The following is an 18,580-nucleotide window of genomic DNA, read 5'->3' as shown; positions in this document are numbered from 1 at the left end:
TTATTGTAGAAACACTCTGTTGGTGTTATAAATAATTAAATGTTACGTTTCAGCTATTCGGGTGGAAGACCAACGTATTTGTCCTCAGAACAGGCTTTGGCAGATATTGCTTATTTCATAGAATATCACAAAAAATTCTATCCAAATAGTCCATGGATAGTGAATGGATGTTCCTATGCTGGCAATCTTGCGACATGGATGAGATTGAAGTATCCTCACTTAGTAAATGGTGCTATCGCAGGCAGTGCTCCAGTGCTTGCTAAGATGGATTTCTATGGTAAGTATTCATGTCAGAAATAGAGCATCTGATCCCCCACAGATCTGCAAGAGGATATGAGTTCATTCCACACCTGAACGGTAGTGCGGGCTGCCTAATGGGAGGATAATGATAGTGATTATTGATTCAAGAAAAAATGCAAATTGGCAAACAATCACTCTTGAGCATTCTTCTCCTTCTATCATCTCTCAACATCATTGGGGTTACGGTTGATAACTCTGTCGCACGTGTGGATTTGGCCCTTTTTCACGGTCGGATGTCCTTCCTGACGCCAACCCTATATGGGGGATTGTAATCATCCCGGCGTATTTCTGTAGTGGTTGGTAGGGGCGAGTGTTGTGTGAATCTGACGAGAACAGTGTTGGGAGAAAGACAAACACCCAGACTCTGAACCAGAAGAATTAATCAGATCGGGAATCAAATCCGTGACCCTCTGAACCGAAAGCTTCAGCGCTGATTATTCATCCAAGGAATCGGACATCTTGAACTTTAACCATACACACATCTTCATTATAGACTGTTATGCCTTTCAGCGTTCAGTCCCCAATCCTCTGTGAATTTAATAATCACCGCCACAATCCTCTATTTGTAACTAGTACTTTGGCCTTGTTTAGTTCTATAGATCTAATCTTTATTAAATCGTTAGAAACTGAAACTAAACTTCGTCGTCTTGGTCTCCCTATATTCTTCTCAGCCTCCATAACAGAGTTAATTGTTCTCCTAGTTAACCTATCCGCCTCCATGCGCCTCACATGATCCCACAACCGGTGTCAGTTTGTGCGCACAGTTTCATCCATACAGTTAATCCCTACCTCCTGATTCCGAGTACCCTGCTGTCATTATTCTCATCTCTCTGTACCAGCAATCATTCTTGCTACTTCTAGCTTATGAATAATACCCTGCTGTGCAAACCTTAAGGATGAGATACATTGAACCCTTGAACTTACCATTCCATCGTTGGTCGCCCACAGCTGCTGCAATAGAGCAATATCGAACTCTTAAATCTTAGGGTCGTAGCGGGTATATTTCGATCACGATCTTGACCAAACGATGGGGTTCAGAAGAGAACCTAACTACTTGAAATGAGGAGCAAATGTGTGCTTACTAACTTCTACTAAATTATCAAAATGCAAAAAATAATTTTATAAAATAATTCAAAAAATTAATTATTTAACATTTAAACGCAGTCACATTGCATTGCGTGAGTTTTATCTTTCACATTTATCGAAGTACCTTCTTCGGAGGAAAGTAGAAAATGTCACAAATTAGTAGACAGCAAAAACTAGAAAAACGAAAATAAGACCAGAAAATCGGGCACCTTTTGATCCAAACGATAACTGAGAATTAATCCACCTGATCCGTGGAAAATCTGACCTTCAGCAAGTAGAATTCCAGATTTAAATTTAATTAAGGTTATCCACCAGTCAAATACCCTGTCGGATATGGGAACACCCGCCGAATGGACCCTTAATCGAACCAAATTGGCTATCAGTTGCTTTGGATAGGTTGCGAAATACTACTGCAAAGCATGGTGTTCACTACGAGTTAACAGCAGCAGTCATAATTAAAAATAAAATTCCACCATGTATTGCCATCTCGTGACACCCTTAAGTTATAGAATAATCCCGAAGCTGAAACATGCATCACCCAAACAACTGTTCAGAAGGAACGAACAACAACTCGATCCGAGAGGATCTTACGTTACATCGTTCTGAAAGAACGAACTGCGAAATGCAGGAAACACTTATCCATCACGCTTTTAGAAGAAACGCTAAACACTGAAGTTAAATAAAAAGTGGTAAAATCACTTGAAAAAAATTCTTAGAAAACCATCTTTCAGGTTATAAACGGTTATGTTAAGTTTAATAAACTTACAAGTCCACATGATAAAATAAAATCCTAAATACCAAAATATATCTAAGGAATTCTTTCCATTTTTACCAATGATGACTACCATTACAAATCCGTCTACTTATGTTTGTCCCGATAAACTAACTACAAGTTATTGATAGACCAAAGTCTCACCTATTTTAAAACGAAAGAACGAAAATTGAAAATAAAACATATTCCCAGCTGACGAATCGAAACCGCATTCGTAACTCAAGTCTCACATAAATAAGCTAAGTGTACGCACGGCACTATCAGAGCAATCAGACGTCTAAACAACAAAATAATTAAGTTCGGAAATAAATTACAATACTAAAGTTCAATGAACTCAAACGCGCGTGGCAAAAAGCAGTAATAATCAATCACCGTTAGCTCAGTACCCAATGGTGGACAACCCTCACGTTTATGCCACTAGTGGTTCCATAATCTTATGTAAACACCTTCCGGCTAGTAAGGATTGTGACGAAACATGGCCTCAACATTACTTTGCTAACACACTTCGCATTACACACACTACTGCAGACACTACCATCGTTCAAGTCACTTCGTAAAAACACCTAACCTAAGACTTGACTACATACAGACGACGCCGTAATCCTGTCGTCGAGCCTGCAGTGTCTACACAACCTAACAATAATATCTATATACACACACGCAGCCTCCTAAACCTATCATCAACCGGGCGAGTTGGCCGTGGGCGTAGAGGCGCGCGGCTGTGAGCTTGCATCCGGGAGATAGTAGGTTCGAATCCCACTATCGGCAGCCCTGAAAATGGTTTTCCGTGGTTTCCCATTTTCACCCCGAGGCAAATGCTGGGGCTGTACCTTAATTAAGGCCACGGTCGCTTCCTTCCAACTCCTAGGCCTTTCCTATCCTATCGTCGCCATAAGACCTATCTGTGTCGGTGCGACGTAAAGCCCCTAGAAAAAACCTATCATCGAGCGTAAATGGTGATGTCTACTCATCAGTATACTCCTATGATACGCGTAACGTCCTAAATCTATCGTCGATTGGAAACTGGGATGTCTACCCATCCTCTAAAATGTCAGGCGAAATCGTAACTTCAAACATAATTACTATTATTTAGCTTGAAACCTTGTCGAAACTATAGCACACAATGAAACGAATCATCACGGCGGAATTACTCATGAAATACAGGCTTCCTATTGCACCAGTAAAAGAGCCCGACTCTCAGATTAAATTTGATAGGGGCATGAAATAGAGTTCTCAGGGTGAAAAACTGGGTTAATTGTAGCTAGGGCTCGGTACAGGAGGTAGGGTCCTATCTACAGAAAAACTTTGACTCTGATTGTATAACAGTTTATTCAAATAAGTCATGAGTTGCACATCACCTCTGAGTAGAAATGGACTGTCTTCCTCGTATTCCAATATTATGGCTTGGTTTCTCCAGCTCACCAAGCCAAGCTGGTTGAAGCACGTTCCAGAAGACTCCAGGGATTCCAGGGACTCCAGATACTCCAGACAGAGGCAGCTGGGCTGTCTGGATTGACGGTAAGTAGAGATGACTCGAACTCTGAGCCCCGGGTTGAACCCCGATGATCCAGGCGATGTTGTAGATAGTCACGTACTACCTCAGTCTAATGAGACTGAGAGGATTGATGTTCCCAAGGTCACTAGTAGCACTGAGTCCATGAACACCTTGGATGATCAACTTATAAGCAGAGATCTTGATAATTGTACATCAAGACTTCCAACACTCCTAAAATGATATGAGTGGTATAAATAATTTTTGAGTTCATCACTAGGAAAATCTTCGTCTCTGAATAACGTTTGGCAACGAAAAATACAAGTCCCTTCTTGCGAAATTATAGTTAAACTCAAAGTTCATTACTGGCGAAGGTGCAAGTCTTTGCCTAAACTCGAACGAAAAAAACACAAGTCCATTCACTTGAAGTCTGAATATATTTAAAGTCATTCACTGGTGAAATTCATAAAGTCTTTGAGTGACCACTGACGAAAACACAAGTCCATTCACATAAATAAATTCACTGACGAAATTTATAAGTCTTTTAAACCAACACTGGCAATGTTAATCAATCACTGTCTATTAGAAGAATGAGTTCCTTAACAGTTGCAAATATTCCACGTAAAAAACACAAGTCCATTTTACGAACACTTAGAAAAGTTCCAATCTCGTTTACGTGTAAATAATATAACTCCGTTCAGTGAACACTTAGAAAAATTCCAACTTCGAAGATATGTAAATAACACAAGTCCATTCAGTGAACACTTAGAAAATTCCAGCTTCGAAGACACATGAAAATAATGCAAGTCCATTCAGTGAACACTTAGAAAATTCCAGCTTCGAAGACACATGAAAATAATGCAAGTCCATTCAGTGAACACTTAGAAAATTCCAGCTTCGAAGACGCGTAAATAACACAAGTCCTTTCAGTTAACACTTAGAAAAATTCCAACTTCGAAGACACGTAAATAATGTTCAGTGAACACTTAGAAGAATTCGGGTCTCGAACCCATGGAAATAATACAAGTCGATTTAGTTAACACTTAGAAAAATTCCAACTTCGATGACACGTAAATAATACAAGTCCCTTCAATGAACACTTGTAAATATTCCAAGTTCAGTTACGAAGACTTAGAAAAATTTCTACCACACTCGAAGTCGTATGAGTCCACTTTATAAAACTTGGAAGAATCGTCTTCCCACACTTGTATAATGACAGAGTTCCACGATGATAGTAGCAGCAAGAGTGTCCTCCCTGACTACTCAGCTGAGACTGTGTGAATAGGCTACAGTAGGTTCCCTTTTTATTCAATCCGGGATGTCTACGTCATAATACGGTTTGATTGAATATCTCCCGAATCCCTCAATGGATTTGCTTGAAACTCGATCATTGGGACGTTTAGGTGATCCCAAACAAGATGACATATCGCTCGACTCGCTAGCACAATTATTATAGAAATTTCCAAAATTTTCTCCATCGAACTCACTAAAACAAGTGACGTGGAATCCAGAAAATACCAGTCAAGGCTGGCAACACGTGTTGAGACGAGCGGGCGGCCTAGCTAACCCCTGTGGCTACGTCACAGCTCACAGTCGTCACACACATCGCTAGCTGGTCCTCGCTGCTGGAAAACAAACCAGACGCGCTCGGAACATTACGCGTGGTAAATAAACGTTACTTATGCTCAAAAAATACTTATGTACAGGTCGTAACCGGTACACTATGCCTTCAGCATCTACACAACTATTCTCTCAACATATCATTCCGACACAATCCATGTCTTTCTGTTTCAAAACCTTTCAAACCTTGATACTCCCATGACGAACAATTTTATAAGAATCTTTTCATTCCTTTCATTACAACTTTCGGACCTCAAAAACAAAATAACATACCGTGATTTCCTATATCACAATATACACGGTGTCAAAAAATTCACTTCCCACGAATAAATATAACTTTATCAGACTTCACTGGATTTCGACACGAACCCAAATCTTACTCAACATTTCCGTTAAATACATATTTTAACATAGAACATTTTATCCTGCGGTAAATATTATTATTATTATTATTATTATCATTTCGATTAAATTTTCTGAACTCGTAGTATATTCGATATTATTGTATTCACCATGACTACATTATCGTTAACATCTTCCTAACTTTACTCAGTTTGAACACTATCTCAAAGAATTTTACCACATTATTTAAACTTCGCATTATACAGTTTCTCAACGTGATTTTTACTGCCCTGGAGAGTTCCACACGACGACCAGATATATAGCATTTTCTCCTGATCATTATTTAAATACTAATTCTACACACGCACTGGAAAATTTTATTGGGATAAACAAATTCTATCTACAACATTAATACAAAATATAGACAGACCTGTTAATAGTTATCTTGGAGATTCCGGCTACAATTTAGCCAGCTGACCTCAGATTCAGCCGCTCATGTTTGCAGAATACATCTTCTTATAGATTACTTAATAATACACAGATTTTACACTCGCTGTTGATTAACAACACAAATGACGCATGCGACGAACTTCCCTCTCTGCTGTCGACTGCGACTGTCTCCGAGGACTCTGTTCTCGTTCACCCTAATAATAACAGGTGTTCCAAAATATAACAAAATCAGACCTGTCTCTGACTAGCCCCCAAACCTCCCTTGACAATTTCAAACACACAATGTAATAAAATAAAATCAGCTACATATTTTAAGTAAATATCTATGCCTGCACCGTTTTCATCGGCGGAAGCTCAGGAAAATTTCTATCACCTTCAGTTAAATACTCTTCTTAAACCATTCCCATGAATAGACAACATAAGTTATTTTTAACACACAAATCCCGCACTTTCCTGTAGACGAGCGACGTGGGTTCCACCGTCCAGACCTTCAGACAGAATGTGTAAATGTAGGTGGAGGGGATTCTTTTCATTCCCTCTGAGGGGACGCTACCCTGATTATAAAGCTCGGTGGTGCAATCTCCTAATTCCACATCCGCTGGACCAATCCTCTTGAAATTTCTTCCACAAATTCAGACAGAATTCACTATGATGTTATTTTCATATTTTTCCCATACTCGCAATGGGGGTAATAAATTTATTTCTGACATGTAACTTCGCGGGCTTTCTTCAGAGATGACCTCGGCACGTGTCGCAAATCCGCGAGTAGGGACGCCAACTTTCCTCCAGGCTTAATTGCATTTAAATTCACCCTGTGGATTCTGTCTTCGTTTAATGTTTATTAATAATTTCGATCCATTATTCCTGGATTAACCATGTCGCCAAAATATCTCGTTGTGAAGGTCTTTAAAAAATTGCTAAATTAGTCAGTACTTGATATCAACCGAAGTATCCCGGCATTTCACGAGAGGGTGGCTCACTCGTCACGGTGAGTTCTGCTCCCACGGAGGTTGAGACTCACGAAATAAAACATGGCTACACTCAAAAACGTTATTTGTAGCTGAAATACATATCTGCAATTATTTTTCACCCTTTAATTACGGGTTCAACATAAAACAACATCACATATTGAACCCATAATTCTGCTTTGCTAAATATTGCAACTAGAAAATTGCAACTACAAGATGGAACTACGAGTGCAACAATAATTCTCTATTTCAAGATTATCTCGTGTTCCGTGGCATCACAACTCAACGTGGAAAGCGAGCCACCCATTCTAGCGAGCTCGGAACATTTCGGCTAATCTCGGATAATTATTAAATTAACTTCTAGATAAAAACCTTCATTTCGAACGATTTAGGCAATATCATTAACCAAGAAAAATATTTGGCATCCATGCTGGCAGATTAGAAACACGTGCCAAGGTCACGCAATCAAAATGCGCGCGAAATCACCTGCACGAAATTAATTAATTAATTAATTAAGCCCGTTAAAGGCACGGCAAAATCAGCAAACAATACCATCATGACTTGGAATTTGGGTGAAATTTTTGGGGTGAGTCTCAAAGCACTCGGTTCAGTGGTTATGAAATTGTATGATTATACAGCAACACATCACGACCAGCAAAGCGTCCCTAGGAAAGCTATAAATATCCCCACCTCTGGACAGTAGTCTCATTCACTTTGTCATTGTTCGCAAGGTCGAACGTACGTCGCTTAGCATCAAGTAGAGGGTCTCAAGTATTCCTTCAATAAACTTGTGATATTTATTGAGTTAGTTGGCTCGAGATAGAATATTTTACGAAGTGGTACAATGGTAAAATTAAAAAAGTACTAATTGAAATAGTACAGGATTTCTCGACTTCCCAAATGGAAGCAGCTAATTCATAGATAGCTTTCGTGAATTACTGTGTATTTTGTAATGGGTAGGGGAGTTGTAGACTGGCCGAGATAAGATTCAGGTTTCATATCTTGTGACCACATGCCGTGCAGGGAAGGTGAAGCTTTCACAGAAAATATTTGAGTTTTCGCCAAGGAACGGAGCAGTTGTACCGATTGTGTGTATCTAGAATAAATCATTATTTCATTGTGTTAGATCAAGTAAAGTGTAAAATTATTGTAATTTTTAGTATAATAATTAAAAGCGAAGAATGTTCTTTTCAACCATGCGTGGTTAATTTCTGAGACGAGCTGGCCCAAAATATGACCAGGATGAACCAGGGTCTACGACGCAGATACAAGATCTGTCTAATTTGAATATCATGGTTTGTAATTAGAAATTATACATGCTTGTCCCGTTAAATTAATATGTGACGAGTGTAAAATTAAGTGTATTGCAATAATATTCACGTCAGGATAAATTTGAGATGATAAATTATGTGTTCAGTAGTGATCTCAAGCGAGATTTGAGTGTTATACCGAAATCCAGTGAAGTCTGATGAATTTAGCATTTATTTTGGACAACATAACCCTTTCAGACCCTGAAGGAAAACTGGCGGTGTGAATTTTTGTTTGTATGTCAAAAACTGACTAAAATGCTCTTAAATACATATATTTTTAGTTTATTCTACAAAATAAAAATTAACGTCTGAAAAAAGCACCCGCACAATTGTGCGTGTCAGGACTTACTTCACTCCTTACAAAAAAAGAAAAATTACTTCAATGTATGTGAATATACATATGTACATGATCAAATGCTCTATTTTACAGAGGGGAATAATTTAAAACAATTAAATCTTTGTTCAAACACAAGTAAACGTTACATTTTCTAAATTGAGGAGGAGTTTTGCTATTACTGCCCTTTTGGCACCAGCAGCTTGTCGTCAGACCTGAAGGAAATCTGGAGGTGTCTAAACGTCAAAAACTTACTAAAATGCTCTTAAATACATGTTTTTACAGTTTATTTACAAAATAAGAACTATCGGCTGAAAAACAGAACCCACACAATTGTGCGTCAGGACTTCATTCACTACTTGCAAAAAATAAAACATTCACCTCAGTACATGTGAATATGCACATGTACATGATCAAATGTCCCATTTTACAGTGTGGAACGATTTTAAACAATTAAAATCTTATACATTACATTTCTCATGCAGAGTACGAGTTTTTCTTTCACAGTCCTTTTTGTGACAGCACCCAGCACTCCTGCATGCATTGGCTGTAAGTAAACATAGCCCGCACATTTGTGCGTGTCAACATTCAAAACCTCATGGTATTACGTACGATGTTGTAAGTTCACAATTTACGTTTGCTACACAATCTACACACTTCATTGATTATATTCTGATATTCAGTAAAGCTTCTAAATTAATATGAATGCAATAAATAAATACTTACTTTAGGCATTACTGCTTCCCGCCATATTCCTAATGAACTGTATTTTTAAACTCTTCTTCCTGCCACCTGGTGGTCAAGTACTAAATAAAAACAGCTGAAGTACATGCTACGTGTTCCGCACAAGCACTGCAGTCCGGTCTAGCGCCAAGAAAACGTCAAATAAGCTCAGACATAAATAAAATACGAACCCGCACAATTGTGCGTACACGGTCTGAAAGGGTTAAATTTTGTGACACCGTGTATTTGTGATAAAATCACGATATGCTGTTTTGCTCCTAAGGTCAAGAAAACGTAAAGAAGTTAATTGCGAGATTCTTATAAAGTTGTTGGTCATGGGATCACATATATTTGAAAAGGTTTCGAACATAAAGAAATGGATTGTAATGGAAATGAAATAACTATGAGAATAGTTATAGGAAGATGTTAAAGGCAGAGTAAGCCTGTATTTTATGAGTGATATATAATTAAGTGGAGGCTGAGAATAAGAGGCCCTGTTTTTTCGATGGAGAGGAACTTTGGTGACAGGGTGCATGTTAAGAGGTAATATTTTTGAGACAGGTTGTGTAATATGACGATCTCCTGTAAGCAATCCACAACAGTTGACTAATTTAAAAAAGAAACCAATTAAGCACGTTGTAACGCCTATTTTTATTACAAGTTGATGTTCTCCCATGATTACTATTTTATATGTGACCGTAGGTTTTGGCAATTAAGTCCAAGTCGATTGTACGTAGTACCAGCAAAGTGCATTTTTTGATAGCCGGCCCCAGGAACAAAGTACATTCTGACGCACGGTCAAGGCAATACTTGATTATTGTAAAATTGAATTCTATTCTGTATTTTTACGAGGCGAAATTATCGCTAACTAGAAACATTACAGGTGTGATAAAATGAATATTATTAGAATGAGTAGATTGAAGGAAAGTTACTTCACTGGACAGTTCACAGCGATACATGTTTGGAACGTTGAGATGAAAGGCCATTTGGAGCCTCACACTTTAGTTATGCTGTAGATTTCGTGATGGTGGTGATTACTGTTTTCTGTCATATTACGTAAAAACCAATCGAGAGTTGAGTTTGTTTCTATTTAATGAACTTCACTGCATGTGTTGAGATTGTATTGAGGAATGGATTAAATTATTCGGACATGTTGTTTAATTTCAACTTCACGCTTTATTGTAAGAAATGGACATAGTAATTTTTCCAGGTTCGTGTTCATTCTGTGGCGTATTTCATTTCATGGTGTTAAAGTTTCAGCGAGGATTAGATTTAAATATCCGGGATTGTGTTTAAAGTTTCGATTTCGCCTGATAGTGTAAATGATGTGTAAACACCCTAACGGTGGTTCGACGATAGATTTAGGATGCTGCGTGTATTGTATAATTTAAGGACGAGTAGACACTACGTAGGCTCAACGACAGGATTAGGGCGTCGTCTCTGCATAGTCAAGTCATAAGTTAGTCATTTTTGCGAATCGACTTGAACTATGTTATTGTTTGCAGTAGTGAATACGAATGTGAAGGATGTTAGCAGGTATTATTCAGGACATGTTTCGGCATAATTCTTACTAGCCAGAAGGTGCTCCCATAATAGCGTTGCATTAGTAGTAGCATGAATATGAGGGTTGCCCCACATGGAAACCTAGCTAAATGAGACCGATCGTTACTACTTAGTCGTGCGTGTTCAAGTTCGATGAACTTTCGATTTTCTATTTATTTTATTTACCTTTAGATTTATTGTTCGGATGTCCGGTATCTTATGATAATGCCGTGTGTTGATACTTAGTTGATGTTGTTAATAATACTTTATTTTCAATTTTCGTTATTTCACGTTATGGTAAGTGATACGTTGATCTACCGATCACTTGTAGTTTGGTTTAATGGGACAAGTGTAGGCAGACATATTTGTAATGGTAGTCATAGTTATAGACATTGGAAAGATTTCCTTTTAGGTGTTTTATACAGGTAGTGTGGATTTGTAATTCAACAAACATAACGACATAATTCTTTCTGACCTGAAAGTCGGTTTAGTAAGAATATTTTCAAGTGACCTATCACTTTTCTGTAACTTCAGTGTTTGGCATTTCTTCTAAATGCATAATAAATTAATGTTTCCTGCATTTTGCAGATTTGTTCCTTCAGGAAGGCGTAACGTAAGATCCCCTCGGATCAAGTTGTTGTTGGTTCCTTACGAACATCTGTTTGGGGTGATGCATGTTTCAGCATCGGGATTTCTTCCGTAACTTAAGCGTGTCACGAGATGACCAGACATGGTGAAAATTTTATTTTTGACCGTGACGATTGTTGTTAACTTGTAATGAACACCATGCTTCCTACTAATGTTTCTCAACCTATCCAAAGCAACTGATAGTCGATTTGGTTCGATTAAGGGTCCATTCGGGGGATATTCCAATATCCGATAAGATACCAGACTGGTGGATAACATTAATTAAATGTAAATCTGGAATTCTACTTGTTGAAGGGCAGACTTTCCACGGATCGTGTGGATCAACTCCCAGTTATCGTTTGAATCAATGGTGCCCAATTTTCAGGTTTTATTCTCATTTTCTGTTTTTTGCTTTTCACGAATTTTATAATAGCTTTTCATTCTTTGAAACATAATGTTAAATAATAATAAAAGGATAACACTCACGTTATGTATTGTGACTTCGTTAAAACATGAAAAAATTATTAAGTGGTTTTTACGGCTCATTTCAATAAATATATTTGTCGTGATCAAATTTTAATAAATATTTTAGTAAGCACATTTTTGCTCCTCATTTAAAGTAGTAAGGCTCTCTCTGGAACCCTGTTGTTTGGTCAATGAAGTGACGGAAAATACCTGCTTCGGCCCCAAGATCTAAGAGTTCGATATTGCTCTATTGAAGCAGCTGAGGCAGACGACCAACGTTGGAACAGTAAGTTTAACGGTTTACTAACAACTACTTGATGGAAATGAACGGAAGTGCGGCAGCATGTTGCCAGAGGTCTTCCACACGTGCATAGAAACCTGGAGTGAGGTCAGCGCAACTACAGCTCCAAGTGGGTCTGACGCCAAAAAGCGAGGCAGTTGAAGAAACGGGATAAACAGGTTTGAGTCAATCTGCGAGCTATCACTATGTACTGTGGTGGTGTTATTCATTACAGCATAGCCCGGAGACAACATTTGGATGACTTCACACGGGAAAGAATCATCGGGAAACTGGAAGAAGGACGAAGTGTACGAGTGTAGCCCAGGAGCTTAGTATTGCTCTCAAAATTGTTTCAAGTGCAAGGAGAGCATTCCGAACCACAGGCACCGCTGCTCGAAAGAGGTGAGGGGGTCGACAACGCTTAACTACAGATGACCGCTACATTATGCAACAGGCAAGAAGAGACTCACGTCAAACAGCGGGTGCAATTGCAACCACATTTAACAGGACTGTCAGGCCCCCAATCTCACGTTCTACAGTGGCACGACGACTGATCGGAGGTGGTCTGTTTGGCCGACGACCATTACGTTGTGTTCCGTTGAGGCCCGCACGTCGGTGGCACCGTTCGTGATGGAGTCAAGAGCATCAGTTCTGGGCCGACGAGGAGTGGGATCGCGTGCTCTTCTCAAACGAGAGCAAATCCAGTCTGAGTAGAGATTCAAGACCTACGCGCATCTGGCGAGAGTTGGGAACACGTAATGCACCCAGGAACATTGTCGAACATGATCAGTGTTGTGGTCCAAGTGTTATGGTGGGGAGGCATAATGTTGACTGGGCTTACCAACCTCCGAACCTTTGAACGGGTTACATTTACCGGTCAACGTTATTGTGGCAGTGCACGCCTTCCACATGTGCGTCTTTTCAGAAGTGCATTCGGCCCTGATTTCATTTTTATGAAGGATAATGCACGACCACATTGAACAGCGCAGGTGGAGGAGCTCTTGGTACGAGAAGATATTCGGCGAATGGATTGGCCTGCCCGTTCACCCGACTTAAATCCCATCGAGCACGTGTGGTACATGTTGGGAAGACGTATTGTAGCACGTCCACGTGTACCAATGACCATCCAGCAGTTGTCAACCATTCTGGTGGAGGAATGGATCGCCCTACCAAAAGAACTCCTGACCAATCTCGTGGCCAGTATGGAAACACGTTGCAGAACATGCATCGATGTCCGTGGTGATCACACACCCTTTTAAGGACCATGTCCCTTCTTTTGTAATGTCCTGAGTCGCAGTGACTTACGAGTAATTTATTGTCTCTGTACAAAAGTGCATTCTGTTCATCTCATCGCATATTCCTTTCAGTTGACTGCCGTTCCATACCATAGCAGTTCTTCCCATGTATCAGAGATGGCTGAAGAATTACGTAGCAGTCACTTTGTCACAGTTACGTGCGCCTCACTGTTACAAATGTAACGAGGACAAAAAATAACAGGTTACCGAGTAACGACAACAGAATAACGTTCTAGTAAAAACAGTAACTGGGAAGTGGAAACTGTCACTAGTAACAGCTTACAGGCACAGAATGTGACCTGCAGAGTTCAGATAGTACGCATGTTCTCCAAGTGAGAGCGCTTTCGTAGGAGATTACTTTAAGTCAAATATACTATAGTGTATAATGTACTCTACAGTGTATTTCTTTAAGTTGCTGCTGTCATCTGGTAACTAAAGTGTAAACTGTTATGACATATTCAACAGCTCAGGGATAATCGTTGACTCAGACATCGCGCAAGGCTACCTACATTATAATATTTTTATATGTTTCACCCGTATAATTTTTCTAGTACCATAATAAATTAGAATGCTAACTTTCCTTATTGATATTATAAATATATTATAGATAACATAACATTAATTCATTTTACTTAATCGATTCTCTTGTACCGGTTTGTGTCGAGGTTTGGCAGACAGATCATCATGATTTCTTGTCTTCTATCCTTTATCGGGGCATTGTCAAACTCACTCCTCGAGATTTCAGAAAAGACGCGCATGTGCGATTGAATGAATGGAACTTCGCATCACAGCTGAAAGGAGGCAAGTCTGAAGCCGTGACGAGGCTGTGACCAATAAAAGGTAACGTTGGACGTTATTTTAACTTTTGCTTTTCACATTTACTTAATTGTAGCAGTGACATATATAGCACTTACACAAAAATAACCTTTTGTCACACCTCTACCATGTATGGTTCAAGTTTAATCTAGCTATGTTACTTGGCAGTGACACAACATGCGAAAGTTACTTTCGTCCATAGGTTTTGCACTGCAGTATATATCCTGAGTCCACCACGCTTTCACTCACTAAAGCCTATTTGGCGTGAAAACTGTCAACATAAAGATAATTTTGTCCGGGAGCCGACGTTTTCCTTACAGAATACTGTTGATAACAACTGCGAACTCACGGCATTGGTTTTGCTGCGCCTTGATTCAGTCTTACTTACTGTACTACCTCGTATCATCCTGCAAGATCACACACCGTAAATATTTGAAATAATCTGCCTGTTCCAGCATAGCACCCCAATCTGACACTCAGTTGGAAAGGCTAATTTTCATACCATACTCATCGCAAATATTTTCCAGTTGGAATATATTAATTGCAGGCTTTCGACACAATTTGCCATTAAGACCAAGTTGTCAGCGTAGGCCAAACTGTTTACTACATTTTCACCTAACTGAATCCCTCCCAGCAGACGATCCATGTAAACTATGAACAACAAATTCGAAATATTATAGCCTTGTCTAACTCCTGTAAGTACCTTGAACCAAGAACTCATTCTACTGTCAATTTTCACTCCAGCCCAATTGTCAATATAAATGACTTTGATTTAATTCAATAATCTAGCCTTAATCCCTTGAACTTTAATCATGGGTGGGGGTGGGGTTGGAAAAGGGCTGGTACTTCGAAGAATGAAGGTATCAGGAAAAGAAGCGAAAAGCCACGAAAGACGTGAAAAAGGAAAACTCCCAATCTATCGTAAATCTAATACTGTCGTGGTCGGACGACTTCCTCGTGGTTCAACGTCACTCTAACACATCGAAAGTTTTCAGGGACGCAAGTATCGGAAAATATTAAGATTGGGAAGGAAGCGCAGATGGACTTAACTAAGGCCCAGAATTTGACCGGGTGGAAATGGGAAAGCCCGAAAAACTGTTTTCAAGGCTGCTGACGCGTCGGTGGGATTCGAACCCACTGTCTCTCGAATGCAAGCTGACAGGTATGTGACATTAACCGCACGGCCAAATCGCTTGGTGTGGTCGGAAGAGAAAAAGATTTGACCAAGCAAGATCGGATAGGAAAGACGAAAGTGTCAACCTTGGCACAAGTAAGTGGGAGCAACGTTTATTTCCTTCTATTGTTTAGTTTAAAATTTGTGATTTAAATTTGTCATACTTTCAGGTGTATTTACGTAGCATTTCGTTTCATTTTTTCATAAAGTATTTGTGGTTTTATACATCTATCTGTTGCGGCACAAACCTTGTTCTTGGCTGCGGTAGGGCAGCTGGGGTTCCCCTGGTCGTACCCACGTTCCCAATTTGGGAGACCACAGGATTTTCCTCTTGGCAAGGAACACCGTGGATGTACTCTACGGTCTCTGCCCACAGGGTGATGATGCACTTGGAGAAGTTCTAAGTAGGACAGAGTGTCAGTTCTATACCAAGCCACCAGCACAATACGGCGACAATGTTTTGCGATAGTGAAGTGCTTGTCAGTGGATTAAACCGTTCAAAAGGGGTCGCACGAACATGAAGGATGAGGAAATATCCGAGCATCCATCTGCAACGGTAACTGATGCCAATATTGAACAAGCGAGCGATATGATCCTGAATAATAGCCGAGTGACTGTTGACGACGTGGTAAACCATATGCACATTAGGCATGGTTCTGCATATGAAATCATGCATAAGAGGCTTAACTTTCACAACGTCTGTTCGAGATGTGCTCCAAAACAACTCAATGAAAATCAGAAGCGCAATCGTGTGAGAATCTGTCAGCACCTACTGGATCATCGTGCTAACGAAGATGAAACGTTTATGAAATGGATCATCACTGGAGATGAAACATGATTCACCACTTCGAACCAGAGAGCAAACGTCATAGCATGGAACGGAAGTATTCCGGATCCCCAGTCAAAAATAAATTCAAGAGACAACCTTCTGTAGGAAAAGTGACGCTCACAGTGTTTGGAGATTCTCAAGGGACATTTCTAGAACATTACCAGGAAATTGGGCAATCTTTAAACACTGAACATTACAGTGATATGCTGGTAAACAATCTGAAACCTGTAAATCGCAACAAACGCAGAGATCGATTGTCAGAAGGGGTTCTTTTGTTGTACGACAATGCGTGCCCACACCACTCAAAGATGCTGCGTTTAGAAGTGTTGGAGCATGCTCCGTACAGGCCGATCACGCCCCGTCGGATTAACATCTGTTTGGTCCACTTAAAAATGCTCTAAGAAGCTGTCGAATTCCGATCAACAGGTGAACGAAGCGGTGCATACGTGGCTTGCTGGGCAACGAAACATATTTTTGGAGAGGGAACTAGAAAGCTTGTGAAACGATGGAGCATATGCATTGACAAGCACAGTGTATATGTTGAAAAATAATATCAATAAAAAGTGTGTACTCTTCGAACCCTCGTCAGACTCGTCATTGGCTGCTAGGTGAATCGGAAATCTATCTTGGTTGCTATCCGTGCCGTGTTTCATGTACGTACTTCTCTTCTAAGAGGTGCATTGACAACAGAGCTGTGAGACATTCTCTTGGGGAATGAGAACTTCCATTTCAAAGCCCACTGCGTCATAAATCAGCTCCTACTGGGCAAGCGAGGAGCCAGAAGATCAAACGTATACCATTTTCATTGCTGCCGGCCGAAGATTGGTTGCCCGTCCGAACTACACTCATTTTTATATAAGCTGAGTGTACCTCAGGACCATGCGCACCTCTGGAAGTGGATATTTCCTTTCTTAAATTTTTTTGACATCCTGACGGGGAATCTAACCCACGTCATTCCACAACTTTATCACCTCGGTGTAGTTTAAGTAAACCGAGTGGTGCTGATTGCTGATTTACGGGGAAGTAGCCTACAGCTAGGCAACCATCTTTTCTTGCTCTAGTACGCAAGGAAAATGGAGCAGAAAATGAAGGTATTGACCAGATGAAGTCAAGAGTCACGAAAGACGTGAAAGACTATCCAGTCCTCGAGAATCTAATTTATTTGAAGTCAGAAAAGAATACGATTAGACGTAAGAAACTGCAAGCAAAGACAAAAGTAAGGGACTTCGCATACGTAGGAAGACTCCCTGGAGGTGTCCAGTTCGTATAGATGTAAAATTATATATTCTTAATATGAAAACAAGCATTCTGGCAAGGCTTGTCAGGTTTTTGAAGCAATAAGGGACAGGTCATGTCGACACGACACACACACAACGACATTTGCTCAAGAAAACGCTGAGATATAATTTACTGAACTTTAATTACATTGTAGGTAGAAACTTTATTACAGTATAAGGTTCATTTTCTACATGAAAATGTTAACAACCCGTGTTTTTCATAATACTGAATCTCCCTTAATCGCACGTTATAACAACACTAGTATTAACCCTCTTACTCTTACCCCATAACACAAACTGCCAGCTTATTTCTGCTGAATGCATTTGAAAATGAAAGAAGGCAGGGTTTCGTTAATTGTTGCGTTGACATAAACCATATGACTCTGTGTAGCACCGCGCCTGGGTTTGGCGCGGGCGGTTCGCTCGCTTACGACACGGTTCAATCATAGTGCAGAATCGCAAGACGAAGATCAATGAACTTAAATACAGGATCGGTAAATGCTACTGTAAACAGAAAGTTTTAACTATGGCAGAAGTGAGATGTTTAAATACAGGAAAAGGGGGCGTCCCGTATTCTGTTAAAACGAGGAAGTACTTTAGAGGGAAATCCGTATAATATGGGACAATTATCAAGCCTAATTTTGACCGATAGCGCAGGAGGGAGGGCCTACTGTAGTACACGCATGCACAGAAATGGTGCCCCGACATAAACAATCAACACTGCCCCACTCCAGTTCTGAAAAGTAGGGGAGGGAGTGAGAGAGTAGTGTTAAAGGCCTCACCAGTTACGAAAAGAAGGTGAAGGGAATGAACGGGTAGTATTGAAGTCCCAGTGTGTATTTTGCTATACCTACATCCATCACTGTGCCCATTTCAGT

The 18,580-nt window shown here is 39.9% G+C and overlaps 1 protein-coding gene across 1 annotated transcript in view; it reads left to right on the top strand.

The window, feature by feature from the left end:
- Nucleotides 1-18,580, top strand: part of LOC136875466 (putative serine protease F56F10.1) — a 92,336-nt gene that overhangs the window by 47,989 nt on the left and 25,767 nt on the right. Inside the window, exon 3 of the mRNA XM_068228230.1 lies at nt 54-277. Coding sequence (XP_068084331.1) covers nt 54-277 — 224 coding nt within the window. The remainder of the gene's footprint in view (nt 1-53; nt 278-18,580) is intronic.

This window comes from Anabrus simplex, chromosome 6, assembly GCF_040414725.1.
Source record: "Anabrus simplex isolate iqAnaSimp1 chromosome 6, ASM4041472v1, whole genome shotgun sequence".
NCBI classification, from domain to species: domain Eukaryota; kingdom Metazoa; phylum Arthropoda; class Insecta; order Orthoptera; family Tettigoniidae; genus Anabrus; species Anabrus simplex.
Note: the sequence above shows the minus strand (reverse complement) of the source record. Positions and strands in the feature narration are given on the sequence as shown.